Here is an 18,262-nt window from a genome sequence, read left to right as displayed (position 1 = left end):
GTCTGTGCTGTTGTCTTTTGTTTGCAGATGTCAGCGCGGGTGCCCTTGCTCTTTACAGGTGCTCCGATCCCACCGATTCCTTGGGGTGAAAGCCCTGGGCCCTCTCCATGGATTCTGCTAACTCCAGGGACTCATGCCCTTGCAGCCCACGTGCCTCCCACTCCTGCGCCCCTAGAGGTCTCTGTCCCTCAGAGGAGGGACAGAGAACTGGATAAAGTTCTTTTGTCCCCCTAAATAAGAAATCTACTCACAGCAAGTGTTTTGTGTGTTATGCCATGTTGGTGAAGATTTGGTGGGAATATAAATTAGTGCAGCCACATTGGAAAATAGTATGGAGATTCCTCAAAACATTAAGAATGTGTGGCTCAGTGGTTGAGCATTGACTATGAACCAGGAGATCACAGTTTGATTCCCGGTCGGGGCATATGCCCGGGTTGCGGGCTCGATTCCCAGTGTGGGGTGTGCAGGAGGCAATCAATGATTCTCTCTCATCACTGATATTTCTATCTCCCTCTCCCTCTCCCATCCTCTCTGAAATCAATGAAAATAAATAAATTAAAAATAAATAAATTGTCCTAATACATTAAAAAATAATTAAGATTAGAACTACCACATGACCCCACAATTCCACTTCTGGGTACGTATCCAAAGGATATATGAAAACACTAATTTGAAAAGATATCTGCACCCCTATGTTCACTGCAGCGTTATTGACAGTAGCCACGATACGGAAGCAGCCCAAGTGTCCGTTGCGGGATGAATAAATAAAGAAGGTGTGCGTTTATGGGATGTCCCAGAAAAAGGTATTCACCCTTTCCAGTTGATGTTTCTTTCTTTTCAGACTTAACCCATTGGAATTAATAATCATTGAAAGTGTGTATATATTTTGGGGGACACCCCATATACAATGGAATATTATACTCCAAGTCATACTTTTGGAATTTCACTCTTATGACTAATGTTGTAGTAATGAACCTTATCCCTGCCACAGAACCCCTAGAGGGCATAACCACTGAGGGAGGTCCTGGCAGGGTCACAGGTCACAGGTCACACACAGGTCACAGGTGAGGATCTGGTTCATTATCTCTGCTCTGCTAATGGAATGAGCATTCTACCCCCCCCCCCCCCCCCCGCCATCAACCGCCATTTTGATCAGATACTAAATAATTGCACATAGAGTATTTGGATCTGTGTCTGGGCTTTCTCACTTCCATCCTCCTGTTCTTGTGTCAGAACTGAAATGTTTGATTTTACACATTTGAATACCGACAGTAGAGTTCAACATTCCTCATTATTTTCTGGGCTGTTCTCATGTTAATTCTCTTGGCTAACTGGGGGATTATTTTATCACGTCTCTTCCCCACTTTGCAGTTGATTTTCAGATTTGGCTTGGAATTGTATTAAATGTATAAATTAATTTAATATTTTATTACTTATGTGTTGATGCTTAACGAATTGCCTGGAAGTTTAGCAATACATATATTGAGGGTTATAGGAACAGCCTTGCTGGGTGACTCTGGCTCAGTCCCTTGTGGGGCTTCAGTGAAACTGTTGGCCAGGACTGCAGCCTCACCTGCCCAGAGCCTCTGCCACCCTCACCCACCTGACTGTTGGCAGGAGCTTCAGTTCCCTGCCACGGGGGCCTCATGACATGGTTTCCCCAGAGAGAGTGATGGGAGGAGAGAGAACCCAAAGGAGACGCCCACGTGTCTTTATTGCCTAATCGCAAAGGGGACAGGTCATAGTCTATTGATCACACAGACCAACCCTGATGGGAGTGGGAGGGGCCACAGAAGGCCATGATGCCAGGAGGCAGGGCTCTCGGAGCCTCTCGGAGGCCCCCTAACAGAGATGAACCAGACACTTCACAGCGTTAGGTCTTTCTTAAGGTGCCGTGTTCCTGTACCCACTGAAACCCGACGTGTGTTCTCAGGGAAGATTTCCACTTTTCTTTACACAGCTCCCCACTTTGTTAAACTCATTCTCAGTATTTCATATCTATTTGGCTGCTACTGTGAACGGGGTCTTTCCCACGTTGTATCTTCTAAGAAATTGTGCTCACACAGGGACACTATTGATTTTTATGGCCATAATTTTTCAGTAGAGCTTAACTGGTGACAAGGTGAAAACCACTGGCCTTTCACTGAGCCTGGGATTGCGAAACTGAGAGCAGGTGAGATGCCAAATGTGCTCTAGGGAGCGGCTTCCCCGCGTGACTCAGTGCAGGGGAGGTGGGCAAAGTAAGGAGAGCCTCCCTGTAGCGGATCCTCGCGTGGAGGCTGTGCCCAGGGGTTTCCAAGCCGAGGCGATGGGGTTCTCTGGCCAACCCTTGACCCTGCCTTGGAGGGAGCCTGTGGTAGGGTGAGAGGACAGCCATGGCCGGCAGCCTAGGGCTCGCCTAGAGCCCACGGATTCAGCCCATCTGCCCATGACTTCCAGGTCCCCGTCTCCAGCAACCTCTGTCCAGGATCCTGTTCTGGATGCCTCCCCAGTGTATGCTCAGCTCTAATGAACTCCGCCTTGAAAGTTCCTTCATCCATTCTCTCTTCTAATAGGCGTTTATCTGGCACCTGCTGCAGACCAGGCAGCGTTCCAGGCAGCGGGCATTCGTGGGGCACCTGCCCTGCGGTGCTGGTCATCTCCTCAGGGAAGGGAGACAAACACAAATAAGTAAGATGATATTTTGCAAAGTAAGGGATGATGGGAAAACTGAGCAGGAGGACCAGGAGTATAGAGGAGCTAAAGGTTTGAGCAAAGACTTGAAGGGGGTGATTGAACCATGTGGGTTCCAGGCAGAGGGAACAGCCAGTGTAAGGCCCTGGGGAGGCAGGGTGCCTGGGGTCTGCAGAAAGCCGAGGACACCAGCGGATGGAGCCAGGGAGGGAGGGAGGGAGGGAGAGTGCTGGTGGTGGGAGGAGCTGCCTGAGGAGGTGAGCAGAGGGAGGCAGATCATGGGCCCATGAAAGGACTTGGCTTTGACTCAATAAATGAGCCACTGGAAGGATTTTAACAGAGATAGGATCTGATTTTAGTTTTAAGAGGATTTTAGGTGGAAGCAGAGATGCCTGGTAGGAGGCCTGGGGTGAGGACTCTCCCCAGTCGGCCCTCCATGATTCCCACTGGCAATGCCAGCACGGACTGACCGCCTCTGTCATAGGCTTGGGCTTGGGCTTGGGCCGTGGTCACAGGCTTGGGCCAACGTTTGCCACCATTCTCCTGCCTCCTGCTCTTCAGTCTCTGCTCCTATCACCAGAGCTGTCTGCGCAATGTCTCCAGGCCCTGCTTCAGCTTCCAGCCTCCGATGACATGAACTGGGACGGACAAGGCAGGGCCTGCACAACTGCCCCCGCCCCCCACCATCCCCCTGCACTTTCAGAGGCCAGTATTTGGGAGTCACATTTTTAAAGGACTTTTGAAATATGTTTTATTTCAGTCATATGAATGATGTAGCTTACTCATGGCATTAAACAATATGGACTTGTCTAAAGTGGTCTCCCTCCCTCTTCCCAGAAGAAAGCAAAGAGCCATGTGTGTTCTCCGTATTTTTTCCTTTGTCTACACAAAATAAACACAGACTCTAAAAAATGGATTACACTGTGCACAATATTATGCATGTCGCCTTTTCATTTTATCTGCCCTGGACATTTCTCCTCGCTACACCTTTGTGAAGTCTGGCTCCACAGTGGGCAGCCCCTGCCCCACCGAGGGGACATTTCCGGTTGGTTTCCAGTGTGCGCACCGCGGCCGCAGAAGAAACCGCGTTAGCATGCAAAATCCAACGTACACATCGGCCAGCAAAAAATGAAAGCAACATAAACCCAGTTGAAAGGCGGCAGAAACCATGTCTGAATACCCCAGGTGCCCGGCCCCATTTCAGTCGCCAGGTGTTCCCCCAAAGGAACCGCCGCAGGCTCCTTTCGTGCGCGGCCCCAGCCACTGCGGTCCGGGCCATTACCAGCCGCCGTGTCCCCCTCGCTTGGCTGGCCAGGGGTTCCCCTCCCTCAGGTCCTGGCACTGCGTCCCTGGGCGCTTGGCCAAGTCTCCCCACATAGGCTGTCCCGCTCCTCGAGGCCGCCAGGGGGCGCCCCCGCCTGGGGCCCAGCGGCCCGCAGCTCCGGGGAGGGCGGATCGGCTGGCGGCCGCCCAGCGGGAGGTGGCGCCACGCGGGCGGAGCAGCTCCCGGCCGCGCCCGCTGGAAATCAGACCCCGCCGCGCCCCGCTGCCCTCCATGCCCCGGCCTCCTGCCCCACTGACCTGGGATTGCCAGGCAGCACCCCGCCCCTGCGGCACAAAACGGGGTGCTTCTCGTCTGACCACTGCCCACCTTCTCCGAACGGGGACACCGCCGCAAGAGTGACACCGTCCCCCTCCGCGCTCACCGGGACCTCCGCCCGCAAGCGGCCTGCCGGCGCTCTCTGCGCCCTCTTCCTGCAGGGGCCTGGGGGACCCAGGGAAAGGGAGGCGGCAGCCAGCGCTTTCTGCGCGTCCTCTCTCCCTTCTAGTCTCTGGACTCCGGCCCCACCCGCCACAGCTGGCGCGCTAGCCACTAGCGAGAAGCGTGTGTAGGAGGCAGGAGGAGGCTGGAGGAGGCGGTTCTGGGTGCGAGAACCTCAGGAGGCCAGCACTTGGAGGTGGGAGGACAGGGGAGAGGGCGCGGGCCAGGGCCCAGGGCCGGCGCTGTGTGGCAGGAGCCTCTGTGTGGGAGCTCCAAGGTCTGGGTCATACGGGGACAAGCCCGCTAGACCTCGGGAGGGCAGCCTGGCCTCCACGCTTTGTTGCGATGCGGTGGCTTGAAGCTCATCTGAACCCCCTTAATTCTTCTTCCTGTTCCCTGTGGTCCATCACTCTTGGGTGCCTGATCCACCTCCATCCTCACAGGGAGGAAAGGGACACGAGATCACCGATGCCATCAGGCCACAGTGCCGAGTCCTGTTCATTTTCTCCTCCTTGCGTCACATTTTTTAAACCATCAAAACAGTCGTAGTTGCCAGTGGGTGTTAAATTTGAAATCTGGGTGGGGTCCCAATGTGGCAGCTCATTGATTGGGTAGCCATAGGCAAGTCACTTACCCACCCTGCACCCCAGCTTCCTATGGGAGTACAAGGGCAGCTGTGAGCGGCTCTGAGCACCTGCTAGGCGGGTCCCGTCTCAGCGGCAGTGGCTCCTGCCCACCTGACAGCTGGCGACATCTGCTCTGTCCGTGTGCGCGCCAGATTCCGGGCTCCCGGACGCGCAGTTCCGTTCTTTGTGGTCACCTTCAGACACCTGCAACAAACAACAAAAAGATCAGCGACAGCCACCAAAACTGCGGGTTCACCTGTCAGCCCATGCCCAGCTCAGAAGCTCACTGTCGGGAAAGATAGAGGCTGTCTGCCTCCGTCTGTCCTTGAACTCCACGGAGAAGCCCCTTCTGTGGTCCCTCCCGATTCCCTGTTGTTTTCTTTCTTGGCTCTAACACAGAGGAAGCTCTCCCCTCCCCTCAGGCAGGGTTTAAATGCATTACCTCAGGATGCCAGATGTCCTGGAGAAGGTTGGAAATGTGGAGCTGTGGCAGAAGGCTGGGGAGCCCAGAGGCTGCTGGCTGGCTGCTCTGGCCTGTTTGAAATTGGCTCAAAAGACGTGGAATTAGTAGGCAAAGTTGCCTCCGCCTCCTCCTCTTACCTGCGGAGGAGAGATCGGTTCCTGGCTGGCTGGGGCAGTGTCATCGATACAGCTGGTGTCATCGTTACCTTCCACTAACAGATCACTCGACACCCGTGGCCCCGGCAGGGCTGTGCCTGGCGCTGTCCTGGGAGCTGGAGCTTTGACCCTCCCATTGCCCTGAACCCCAGGCCAGCCGGCGAGGCGCTGCTGCGATGCGGCGCTTGGAGACCCAGCAGAACTAGATTGTTCCTGGTGCCTGCCTCCCCTTAGGGTCCCAGCCGCCTCTCGGCTTCCTGCTGCCTGGCTGGCCCGGCCCGTTGCTGTCCAGGCAGAGGAGATGAGTTTGCTGCTTGCTGGGAGCTGAGGCAGTGACATGCTGCTCGGAGAAGGGGCTCTTGGGGAGGCCCTGGAGTGAGGAGCCGGTTGGGGAGCAGCCTGGGGTGCCCGGCCGTCCGGGCTTTGCTGGTGTGGGCACCCAGGTGGCACCATGCTGCAGCAGATCCTGCACGACATGTACATCGACCCCGAGCTCCTGGCCGAGCTCAGCGACGTGCAGAAGCACATCCTCTTCTACAAGATGCGCGAGGAGCAGCTGCGGCGCTGGCGGGAGCGCGAGGCCTGGGAGGCCCTGGCCCAGGCGGAGGGCCTCAGGCCCCCGAAGGTCAAGCGAGGTATGTGCCAGGGAGTTACTGAGGGGCTCCTTATTGATGCCAGGCTAGGTTCTGCTTTAAGGCGAGCACTGGCGGGATGCCAGGTTGGAGCTTGAAACCCTTGTTCTGTGAGCGTCTGGTCCCAGGAGCACGGGCTTTGGTTTTTTGTCCAGGTCGGCAGGGCCCCAGGGCGGCAGAGGGGGCTGCCCAGGGACATGATGGTGCTGGGGAATGGGATGTGCTTTGTCTTGTGGCAGCTCAGGTCCTGGGAGGGCACCGTCGGGACCCCAGATGGTCTTCGACACCGTTGGTGACTGCCTGGCGAAGGTGCCGGTGCAACCAAGCTGTGCAGTTGCTCCCTTTCTCGTGTGGGAGGCACACGGGTTCTGGGCGAGGCCAGCTCTGGGCACTGGCACCCTCTGCCCTGCTCTTGTGTAAGAGGATCCTCCATGGGCATCTGGAGGGGGTGCTGGGGAACGTCCTGCACAGAGTCCCAGCCCCAAATGGCAGCAGCAACTGCAAACAGCAGGCAGGACCCGGCCCACATTTCAGGTGTTTGCTGCTGTCATGTGCGGTCAAGCCCAGCGACGGTGCCCGTGTGGAGGAAGGCACCCTGAGGCCGGCGGCTGCTAGGCGGGGCGGGACTCAGGATCTGGGGGTGGCCCTCCGTGTGTGCTGCCCACAGAGTGCGCAGCACCATTCATTCCTCTTCCCTGTTCTCCCCACCAGCCTAAAATGGCCTCCGTCTGTTCTCCGGAGTGAAGTGCAGACTTGATCTGTTTAAAGTTTTCAATCAGGACGAAGTCCTGTTTCTGTGCTGGGCATGCTGGCCCCGTGGGCCCTTGGCTCCTGCTCTCTACCCCGGGCTCACTGGACAGTCCCTGCCGGGTGCCACAGGCCACCCTCGCACCACCCGGGCAGCTCGCTCCAGCCTCTGGCTTTGCACGAGTAGTTCTTCCTATTGGAATGTCCCCCTGCCTTCATCCTCCTGACAAACTCTTTCAGGACCGGTCCCCTCCCTTGGAATCTTTTGGGGATGCTCCTGGCACAGGGAAGTACTTACTCCTCTGCAGCGGCTTGGCCTGGGGACCCACCCTCCCTACACTTGCCCCACTGTCATCTGCTTGCTTGGCTCCCCCGGGGACTCAAAGAGTGGGGGGCCTTACTCCATTGTCTTCCATCCCGGGTCCAGCCCAGAGCTGGCACAGAGCGTTCTGCACAAGATGCAGCCGGACCCTGGGTGCAGAGCTGTGACTTGGCTGCGCATGGCTGGTGCCAAGGCTGGGCGGATGGCCGGGCTGCGCTGGCAGCTGCATCTCTAGCCCCACCCGGCCTGGCCCTGGGGCCTCACATCGGCTGTGCAGTGACTCCTTGGGGAAGAAGACAGATGCCTGAAAATTAACTGCAAAAATATTTTTATGGCGATTTGTCACACGCTGACATCTACATTCTCGTGTATAAATTATACATTAAACTCATTTGAGTTTCTGGTGCAGATGACTTTTTTCCGGGTAATTAATTTTCTGATTTATAAAGAATGGAAAAAGAGGAGAAAACACAGAGGAATGTGTGTGTTCCAGGTCAGGATCCCATTCAGATCTCAGCTCTTTGCTTCGGTCCTGCCTGTGGAGCTGTCGGGGCAGATAAGGGGGAGCTTTGGGGCCAGCTGTGCCCCAAAGGCCGCCAGCTTCCTGCTGCCGGTCCAGGAGGCACAGTGCCTGCTTCCTGCTTCCTGCTTCCTGTCCTCGGGTCATGACGCAAGTTTCAGGAACCTTTCACCTCCTCAGTGAACTTCACGTTTACCGGATGCCTGCCCCCACGGAACACTCCCATAGCCCGGGGACCCCGTTTCAATGAAGCCATGGCTCACAGAAGTCCGTCATGTAGATACTAAGAAATGGAGCTGGGACACATATCCCCTGACTTTGACTGTGGGTGCAGTTACTGATGTTTTTCTCTTCATTCACTTTTGAATTATGACTCAAGTTCAACAGATCATCCGTGCACTCATTCATTTTTTTCATTCACTCTCTTGTCCAACATAACTAAGTGCTGACTTTGGTCAACGGGACAGAGCTTTGCAGATCGCAGGAGACACAGCCGGGAGCAAGGCTTGGTGCAAAGCAGCCACAGGGTGGCTCAGGGTGGGAGCGCGTGGGGACAGGCCCCGTGGCTGGACCTTTTCCTCTGCCTTACCCTCGTAGGCACTCCCTCCGCCACGTTTGCCTGAAGGTCGCATCTGCTGTGGCCTGTTGGGCTGTGTGCACAACTTAGTCCGGTAAACCTGGAAGGACGCTTCGCCTCCTCCTGTCCATTGGCCCCAGTGCGGCTTGTCCCCTAGGGCCTCCACCCCACCCTCTCTTTTCTGGGGACATTTCCCAGCTCCTAGCAGGCCTTACTGGCAGTTTCTAGGGCTCAGGTGCTGAGGGCCGGGTGGGGCCAGGCACACCTGTCGCTGTGGTGTCTGCTCTCCAGTGGAGCCAGGAGAGGGTAGGAGCAAACACTGGTCATGCAGACCGTGCCAGGTCACAGAACTGATCCTAGGGCGCACATTTGGGGCCGCACAGACATCGCTGGGGTGAAAGGTGACAGTTATGACAGGAAGCATCACTCCCCTGATGACACAGCCTGTCTCTTCTTTTGGCTTTATATTTGGTGAGGGTCTTTGGGCGTCCTACGCGCTGTGGAAGACACTCATCTCAGCGTAGGCGCTCTCGCACCTGCCGTCACTTTTGCTGCTTTGCCACATTCCCGACACCATTTGATGTCCCACAGGAACCGGTGTGGTTAGGCTGAGGCGGGAAGGCAGCAACATTACGTTCCTGCTGGATTTCAGCCAAGCCCCAGCATGGTCACGACCTTGGCCACTTCTTCCCTCCTGTGCTCTTTCACCCGCACAGGAACCCACACCCCTGTCAGGGGCGGCAGCCTTCACAAGCTCCAGCCTCTCTGCTTGCTCAGCTATCCCCGTGTCCTGGGGCTGAGCCGGTGCTGCCTGGGACACAGGACTCGGGACACGTGTGTTCGAACGGCTGTCGTGACCAAGAAAGCTCCTCCCGCTGCCCCCCCCACCCCTTCCCCAGCCTGTCAGTCCTTCCGTTGTGATTGGCAGTTTCTGTCAGTGTTAGATCGGTTGCTCGGTGACCACCTCCCTATCCATCCCTACATCCTTTGCCTGGGACCAGACACCTTCCCCACCCTCTTTCCCACTTCCTCCTTTAGCGTGCTGGCCACAGCCACACTGCGACGCAGGCCTGCACACAGGGAGCTGCTGGCTTATGTCCTCTGTGCTTCTTGCTCACACAGCCACCCCCGTGTTAGCATCTCTGCGTGCCGCCATGCTGGCCCCTGGCCTGGCCCTTGCTCCAGCCTCTGGAGCGCTCTCGGTGCAGCTGGGTCCCAGCCCACTGCCTCTGTTCCCCACAGCTGGGGTCAAGAGGTGGCTTCCTCCCTCCTAGCGCCCCCTCTACCCTGCCGGCTCAGCCTGTGCGGCTTCCAGACGCAGCCCTGACCTGGGCCTGAGGGAGACACCTCCTCAGCACCCTCTCTGTGTCGAAGCATTAAGCTGCTCCTGCTGCATACCTGCCCAGGCTTTGGTGCCCTAACGAAGCCGTGGGACACAGTCCTAAGCTGTACAGTTGCTTTCATTCAGTAACCATAGCAACCTTCCCTGGGGCCTGAGCCCTCAGCCTCAGTGTGTTCCCTTTCCCAGCGTGGAAGTCCTGACCGTACTTGGCTGCAGACCTCCCTAACGCAGTGCTGTTCTCGCACTGACGCTGTAGGACCCTTTCTCCCAGTGCCCTTTCAACATGCTAATTAGCTCACGCACGTTCCTTCCTCAGTGGCAAAGAAAATGCAAATGCCTTTCACTGGCTCTGCCCACTCTCCAGCCCATTTCCACCCATTGGGGTCCCTCTGCTCTTTCCAGAGCCCTCTGGAGGCCAGTTCCTTCCAGCATTCATTTCTCATTACATGGTGAGCTTTTCACTGACTACCTTCCCAATGAGTCCCATCCCAATCTCTTTTCACGGCACTCTGCCCAGTTTTCTTGACAGTGAGATGCGATTTTAAGCTGTTGGGTTCGTTGTCTCGAGAAATTGTGGAATGAATTCACGGACAAGGGAGGGATAAGCAAAAGGGAGAGAAATTTATTAAAGCGAAAGTAACAAGACTCTCGCCATGTGAGAGGGTCCCTCCCAAAAAGGGTTGCCACAGAAGCTCACCAGTCTAGGGGTTACTATTTCCTGCACTTGTCTTCTATTGGCTCTTTCGAAAATTTCCTTCCTTATCACCAGCCAATCTCCTCTTGCCCTCGCCTTCCTGCTTTTAGCTCCTGCTCTTGGGTTGGGTGAAGGGGTGGGAAGGGCAGCCCTACAGTTGGCTGGTACATTCTGCCGATCTTGCTCACATCCTGACCATCCTCTTGATCTGCTGTCTTCCTTCCCTGATGCCCTTACCCTAACCTGCCTGATCCTAACTCAACAGCAGAAACTTTTTAATAAAAGTATATCCTTTTTTTAAACAAAAAAAAATTGTGCTACAATCCACACCACATACAATTCACCATTTTAACCATGAAAGGCTGTGCAATATAGTGATATTTAGTATGTTCAAAACTTTGTGTAACCACCACCTCCATCTTGTTCCAGAACATTTCTGCATCCATGAATCAGTCACTCCCCATCCCCTCCTCCCCTCAGGCCCTGGCACCACTGACTCCTTTCTGTCTCTATAGATTCCTCCTTTCCCCCCTCTTCCCCTTCCCTTCCTTCTCCTCTCTCTCTCCTGCCTCTTCCCGCTTCTGAATCTGTTCACTCAGTTGAGGCCAGTCTCCTCCATGAACCTGAAGGTACCATGAGACCATGGGTGTTGCTTGCATCGTTTCTACCCGGACTGTGGCCACAGCCTAGGGCTTTGGTGGGTGTGTGGGCAGGCGGGTGAGGAGCTGCTAAGGCCCTTGCAGCCTCATATGTCATTGGGGCTCAGTTGGAGGGACAGGTGTTACCGATTTCTTCTTGAGTGAAAGACTGGGTGCTGTGCTGTGTGACTCCTCCCTAGACCTTGAAAATCTTTAGTGAAAGAATAAAAATCACAATATGTACGTGTATGGGGATACATTGTAGAAGCCAAAATACAACCTGTAATATACAAGTAATGGGCATTCTGTCACCTCTCCCCTCATACTTCTAACTCATTTCATTTTCATTTCTTGTTCTAGGATTTTGACTTGGATTTTAGTTCCATGAGTCCTGCTTTACGTCTTTGCATCTGCTTAGTGTATATTGCCTAAATCCTTTCTCTCTCTCTGCCTTTTATCCCTGTTTTGTTTTTAGGAGAATCTATTAGAAAATGTATGGCATATGCTATTTTACAACTTTTTAAAAGAAAGGCACTCAAATTTATTTTCTCCATAGTTATCAAGATTGAAACAAAATTTACTATGCATGAAAAGGATAAAGGTACTTTTCAATTCTTCTCCATTATTTTGTTGGTATAATCAAGGATTTTTAAAAAATGTTTTTATTGACTTCAGAGAGGAAGGAAGAGGGAGAAAGAGATAGAAACATCAATAATGAGAGAGAATCATTGATTGGATGCTTCCCCCACAGGGGATCGAAGCTGGAACCCGGGCATGGGCCCTGACCCGGAATTGAACCATGACCTCCTGGTTTATAGGTCAATGCTCAACCACTGAGCCACGCCGGCTGGGCTAATCAAGGATTTTAAATAGATTTTGTTTATTTATATCATCTTTCAAGATTTGTTAAAATCAGTAATTATTTGGACATTAACTCTACTTTGCATTGGTTTCATTGCTCCCTGCATTTTTTCCCTCTGAGGGGAAAGTGATGCTGCACCAGGGACTTGGCCAACCCACCAGCACCCCCTCCCTGTTAGGATTTTCAGCGCATCAAGTAGAAGTCATTCACCACCAAGAGAAACCCAGGCTTGAAGCTGTCTTCCGCCCACCCCGTGTTGCCAGACGTGGTGTGGGCTCCGTTGATCTCGGCATATTGATTTTCTTCAAGCTCCTGCATGAAATTTTCTGTTGGTTCCAACAGTTTTCTAGTAAATGCACTTGGATCACCAAGTTGCCAATGAACACTGGGGTGTCAGGGGTGGGGGTGCCCAGATTTCTGGAGTTGTTGCTCAGACCCCTTTCCTGGGTACTGGGGGCAGTGCTTCTAGGACAGTACCTTACGGGGGGGGGGGCAGGGGCGGCTTGGGGAGACCACTGATAGAATCTCCCCAGTGCCTGGCAGGCTTGGGTATCCCCAGGGAGGAGGATGCAGCTGTTTTGGCTGTGGTGAGAGATCAACCTTTCTCGGAGCCCTTACTTGTCAGCTCTGAGCATTGTCTCCAGGAGAGAATGGAAAGCGTGGCCTCGTCCAGCGTCCAGCGGAAGGCTTTGGGAGGGGAGCCCCAGGGAGTTCCCCAAGAGGGGCCGAGTTCTGGATGCTAAGGAGGAACGGACAGGCAGCAGGCAGAGCGAGGTGGAACACCTTGCATGGAGCCTTCCTGGGTCCCTTCAGTATCTTCTTTTAACTCTCCCCCTAGGGACCTGGGAGTTGGGTCCTTTATGTTTCATAAAATCTAAGACATCATAGCTAGAAAGACAACTATTTTTATATGCTGCTAAAAAAAAAAAAAAAAAAAAAAAAGCTGTAGCCCTAGCTGGTTTGGCTCAGTGGATGGAGAGTTGGCCTTCGGACTGAAGGGTCCCGGGTTAGATTCTGGTCAAGGGCACGTGCCTGGATTGCAGGCTCAATCCCCAGTAGGGGGGTGTGCAGGAGGCAGCCAATCAATGATTCTCTTCATGCTTCTATCTCCCTCTCCCTCTCCCTTCCTCTCTGCAGTCAATAAAAAAAGCTGTAAATTAAACCAGATCCACCATTGTTTTGTCAAACGAACTCAAAGCGTCTGGAGGCATTGACTAGAATTAAGTGACACAAAGTATTCATGGTTCTTAGAGTTTGCAAACTGGACACATATCTAGGAGTAAAGCCAGGAATGATCCAAGGAACAAGGGAAAAACATTCATTTGTAAAATGTGACTGACTCACATGAAAGAAACAGCTCTGCATTCTTGGCCCATTGCTGTGAGTTCACTAGTACCGATAATTACGCTGATGAATTTCAGGGGGTTGTCAAGTGGCCCCGCAGACTCTTCTGAGGAGGTCTCCCGCTGGGCTGGGCCGAGTCCAGCACCGGGCATTCCGTGCCGATGAGTAGCCACAGCCATGAGTAGCCGCGCTGTCTGATGCAGGGCTGGGAGCTACAGGGAAGTTCACAAGTTGAAATGTCAAGATAAATTTATTGTTTTTCCACAGGCTTTACGTTCTGTTAATAATGTTGGAGTAAGGCTGGGAAGAGAACCCGTTACTTTTCCCTAACTTCACTCTTTCCTCATTTATAAGGCGTACCCTGATTTCAGAAATGTTAAAATGTGTCTTCACACCAGTGAAATAAGTTATTATTCCTGTTTGCATTGAAAGAGAAATATGACTAGATTTTTAAAAATCTTCATGATGAAGATATGAAACTGAGTTTTAAAAAAGAAGAAAACAGGAGATAAAAGAAGAAAAAAAATATTTGCAACGTATGAACAGACAAAGGATTAGTGTCCGGGGAACTTGGAGATGCTCCAAATCAGTTAGCAAAAGGTAAACAACAGAAAAATGGGAAAGGAGATGAAGGAGGAGTTCACAGGAGTGAAATTTCAAATCACAATGACCACGTGGAAAGGAGTTCGACCTCACTAGTAAACGGCATCAATGCAAATTAAACAGCGAGATTGGCAAAAGTTTAAAAGGTTTAATAGTAGTAACGTTGATGAGGAACATAAGAGCTTGGGCACAGGGATGGGGTAGACACAGGCCAGTGCCTGGGGCCATACGCCTGTTCAGTGGCCAGTGGCCCGCAGAGAACTTGAGTTTCAGTGTATACAGTGCCCTCTCCTCCTCCTGCCCCCCTCCCCCACTGTCTCCTGGCAGCTGGGCTGCCAAAAGCGTTGGCACTGAACAGAGTGAGTTTTGCTCAGCTCTGGATGGAGGGAAGCCACTCTTCTGCTTGGTGCAGGGCCCCAGGGGGCATGCTGGGCTGAGCAGGCCAGGGTTCATTTCTCTCCCCTGCCTCAGGGGCTGATGGCTGCCACCTCCCTGCTTCCCCTTCCTGCTGGGAGTGCGCAGGGCAGTTTCTGAGAAAGGCTACCTGCTGGTTATCTCCTGACTCCCTGTAACCTGACCCCAGGTTCCAGTCCAGCTGCTGCTCAGAGTAGCTGGGCTGAGAAGTAGCAGGTTACCGACCGCTGCCTGTCCCTAGGCTGTCCCTCCCAGGGGCCAGCATGACTGCTTTCCAGGTTTTTCTCGCGTAAAAATTAGCAAAGCTTCTTAGGATTTTCCCAATTGGAACCAGATTTTGTGTTAGACCTGGGGTTCTAAAGTCTTTGGGTGCATTTTCACACTTATTACCCCCGTCCTTACAAAATTACACATCTTTAGGTCTCGGGGTTTTTTTTATGTTTATCCTCTCATTGGCCACCCTGGTTGGGTTCTCACACCCAGACTCTGAAATGCTGAAGAATTAGGAGGTCTGGTCCCTGCCCCAATACATGTGCAGCTTTTTCATTTTATTGACTAAGTTGTGAGACGTTGTTCCAGAGGAGAAAACCGAGCTGGGAAGGATAGCAGTAAGCCTGGGTCCAGAGGCTCTCACTGGACATTGATTCTGCGGTGTCTCAGGACTGAAGGGAGCTGGGTTGGAGGCAGGGCACTCGGGATTTCCCAGTGATCACTGCAATGAGTGCCAGCACACATGGGGCACATGGCCTGGTGGAAGATCTTGGGTTTGCCCCTTGTTCTACACTGAAGAGAGGCAAGGCTTCTGCAAGAGACGTGGCCTTGAACTTGGGGAGCTATTTCAGGAGCCATTGTACAGCCACAAGGTTGGAGGGAGTGAGGGGAGGATGGTTAACGTGACTGACCGACCCCGTGTCTGTGTTGCTGACTCTCAGCGAGTGGTTCTGAGTGCAACAGGAAACAGCCTGGCGTTCTTGACAATGACGCTTACGCCCACACCGTGCTGGCCGTCACATCCTTTGTGCAAGAGGCAGTTGTGCAGTGGTCAGAGCGCCTGAGTTCCCATGTTGGCTCTGCCTGCTTCCTATTTTCCATTAGTTGATGTGAGGTTAGCAAGTTACTCAAGCCTCCCTGAGCCTCAGTTTCCTTTTGTAGACTGGAGATGATGAGAGACCTTATCTCAGATTTGTGGGGAAGATGAAATGAGGTGGTCTCGGTTAAACCTGGTATGTTGAAGGAATCTGATAAACATAAGCACATTTATCACGTGCCTAGTTGAGTTCTTCCCCTCCCCACCCCCAGAAGGTTAAGGCTCACCACTTAAAACAAAAGGCACCTAGCTAAGAGAACACAGCAGCTGCTGGGCAGCCACTCCCTGCAGGATTCACTGGAAGGCACCATTACATTGGAAGTGGCTGGTCCCTTAGGAGATTCTATCTATCTATCTATCTATCTATCTATCTATCTATCTACCTATCTATTATCTATCTATTATCTATCTATCTATTTTCTATCTACCTATTATCTATCATCATCATCATCATCTATTATCTATCATCTATCATTTATCTATCTATCTATCTATCTATCTATCTATCTATCTATCTATTATCTACCTACCTACCTACCTATTATCTATCTATTATCAATCTATCATCTCTCTATTTAAGGAATTGGCTCACATAATTGTAGAGACTGGGAACCTCAGCTGCATTAATATGTCTTCACTTTCTCTCAGCAAATGTTTTTGCGATGAGACAACACATTTTGTTAAATTTGTCTCTTTCATCTTTTAAAAAATATATTATTATTGATTCAGAGAGGAAGGGAGAGAGAGAAAGATAGAAACAACAATGATGAGAGAAAATCATCGATCAGTTGCCTTCTGCACGCCCCACACTGGGGATCAAGCCCGCAACCTAGGTATGTGCCCTGACCAAGAATTGAACGGTGACCTCCTGGTTCATAGGTTGATGCTCAGCCACGGAGCTATGCCAGCCAGGCTCAAATTGTTTTATAGGGCTTATTTCTCTAAGGACCCCATAGAGAAAGATTGTTCTAGACATTAATAAGTTGATACATATAAAATGTGTTGAACCGTGATTAGCAGATAAGCCCTCTGTAATTGTAAGCTGTTATTATTGCTTTTATTAATTGTTACAATCACTTGACAGTTATGTGTATTCAAATAGCTTTTCTCATTTGCTGAATTTTAATTGTCTCCATGGTGTGTTTTCTTGGATAGAAATTTTAAACTTTAATCTGTATTCAAATTTATCAACAGTCTCTTGCAGTTTATTCTTTTTATGTCTTGCAGAAGAAATTCTTCCCTTCCACAAAGTTATAGTGATATGCTTTTATATTTTCTTCTAAAAGTTTCCAGTTTCCAAGCATCCCTTTCCACAAACTCACGAACCCACTCTTATCAAGCTCACCATGACCTCCATGTTGCTGAATCAGTGGTCAGTTCTCAGTCTTACCCATCCACCGCCAGCAGCCTGTGACACAGCTGGTCTCTCCTAATTCCTGAATTCAGTCGCCCCCTGGCTTCTGGGGTAGCGTTTTCTGGTGGCTGTTCTGCCTCACAGGCTGCTTTGTCCTTGCTTCGATGTCCCAGCAAACACGTCTACCATTCGTTTTTAGACATGTTTCTGTACTTATTTGCCTCTTCACCTCTATGCCTCTCCCTTTCAACTAGAGCAGCGGTCGCCAACCGGTGGTCCGTGGACCACTGGTTGTCCGTGAGGTCTGAAAGGTTGGCGGCCGCTGAACTAGAGTACCTGTCTTAGGCTCTTTGTAAAAATAAGTGTGAGAAGATGGCATTTTCTTTAAAAAAAAATGTTTCTTTATTGTTCAAAGTATTACACATCTCCCCCCCCCCCCCGACCCCCTCTTAATGTGCTCGTGTTAGCCTGGCTCCTCTGCAGAGCAGAGACAAGGATGGGATTAAACACGCAGGGATTTTACTGAGGAAATGCCTGTGAGTGAGGAAGGGCTGGGAGCTGGAGGAGGTTGGCTGAGTGAAGGAGATGGAGAGTCAGGTTGGGTGGAGGTGTTCTGGGCAGATGTGCAATCCAAGGAAGGTCTGTCAAGGCCTCATGGGAGTTGCCCACCAGAGGAGTTTGCTGCCTCCCAGGAATAAGCCTGCCGAGCTCAGTCAAAGGCTGGGCGCTGCCTCTGCCTTTGCCTTGGGCAGACGCGAGAGCACAGGAACTGGAGTGCTGGCTGCATTGGGCCCCCTGGTTGGGTGTCTGGGTGCATTCTCATGCCTGCCACAGGCTCTGTGCCCAGCTCGCTTTACTCACCTGACAGGTTTTACGGGGCTGTCACGCAAGACCTTTAAAAGCCCCAACTCTTACAGTTCGGGCCCTAGAAGGAGGTGGTTTTCCCCATCTTACAAAGTCCCAAATTTCTGTATTCTCTCTATTTCCTTTCATTTCTACTTGCAAAGCATTCAATTCTTTCTCGAACCAGTTTCTTCCTCTTAACACCTTCCCACTGGCAACCAACACACACTACCGATTTCCTATTCTCCAGTCTCTCCCCTCAGAATGACGCGTTCAGAAGGCAGGAAGGTCTGCCTTTTACATTACAGTGCCCACCAACTTCACCCGATGTTTTGCTCCTGCGTAACGTGGATCGCCAGCCATTTAGCCTGCTGAACATCACCGGACACCCACTGCTTAGGTAGTGACCCGTAGTTTCTGTTTCTGTCTCAGGGGTACCCAGTTTGGGGATAGATTTCCATTTCAGTCGTGGTAATCAATAGGATCTGTTGCAGTAGGAAAACTGAAAAATCTCAGTAGCTTAATGAGACATAGGTTTTGTTCGTGCTCATGTTACCGGTGGATGTGGGTCAGGGAGACCCAAGGCTTAGCTGCTTCACCTTGC

General features: G+C 52.1%; 1 protein-coding gene across 2 annotated transcripts in view; it reads left to right on the top strand.

The window, feature by feature from the left end:
* The first annotated feature begins 5,518 nt into the window (after positions 1-5,518).
* Positions 5,519-18,262, top strand: part of SH2D4B (SH2 domain containing 4B) — a 68,298-nt gene continuing 55,554 nt past the window's right edge. The window contains exon 1 of one of the 2 annotated variants that reach the window (XM_081104588.1): positions 5,519-6,314. In XM_081104588.1, coding sequence (XP_080960714.1) covers positions 6,131-6,314 — 184 coding nt within the window. In that variant the 5' untranslated portion in view covers positions 5,519-6,130. The remainder of the gene's footprint in view (positions 6,315-18,262) is intronic. The other variant, XM_081104587.1, reaches the window with a different exon arrangement.

This window comes from Myotis nattereri (assembly GCF_964212035.1).
Source record: "Myotis nattereri genome assembly, chromosome: 13".
Taxonomy (NCBI): Eukaryota; Metazoa; Chordata; class Mammalia; order Chiroptera; family Vespertilionidae; genus Myotis; species Myotis nattereri.
Note: the sequence above shows the minus strand (reverse complement) of the source record. Positions and strands in the feature narration are given on the sequence as shown.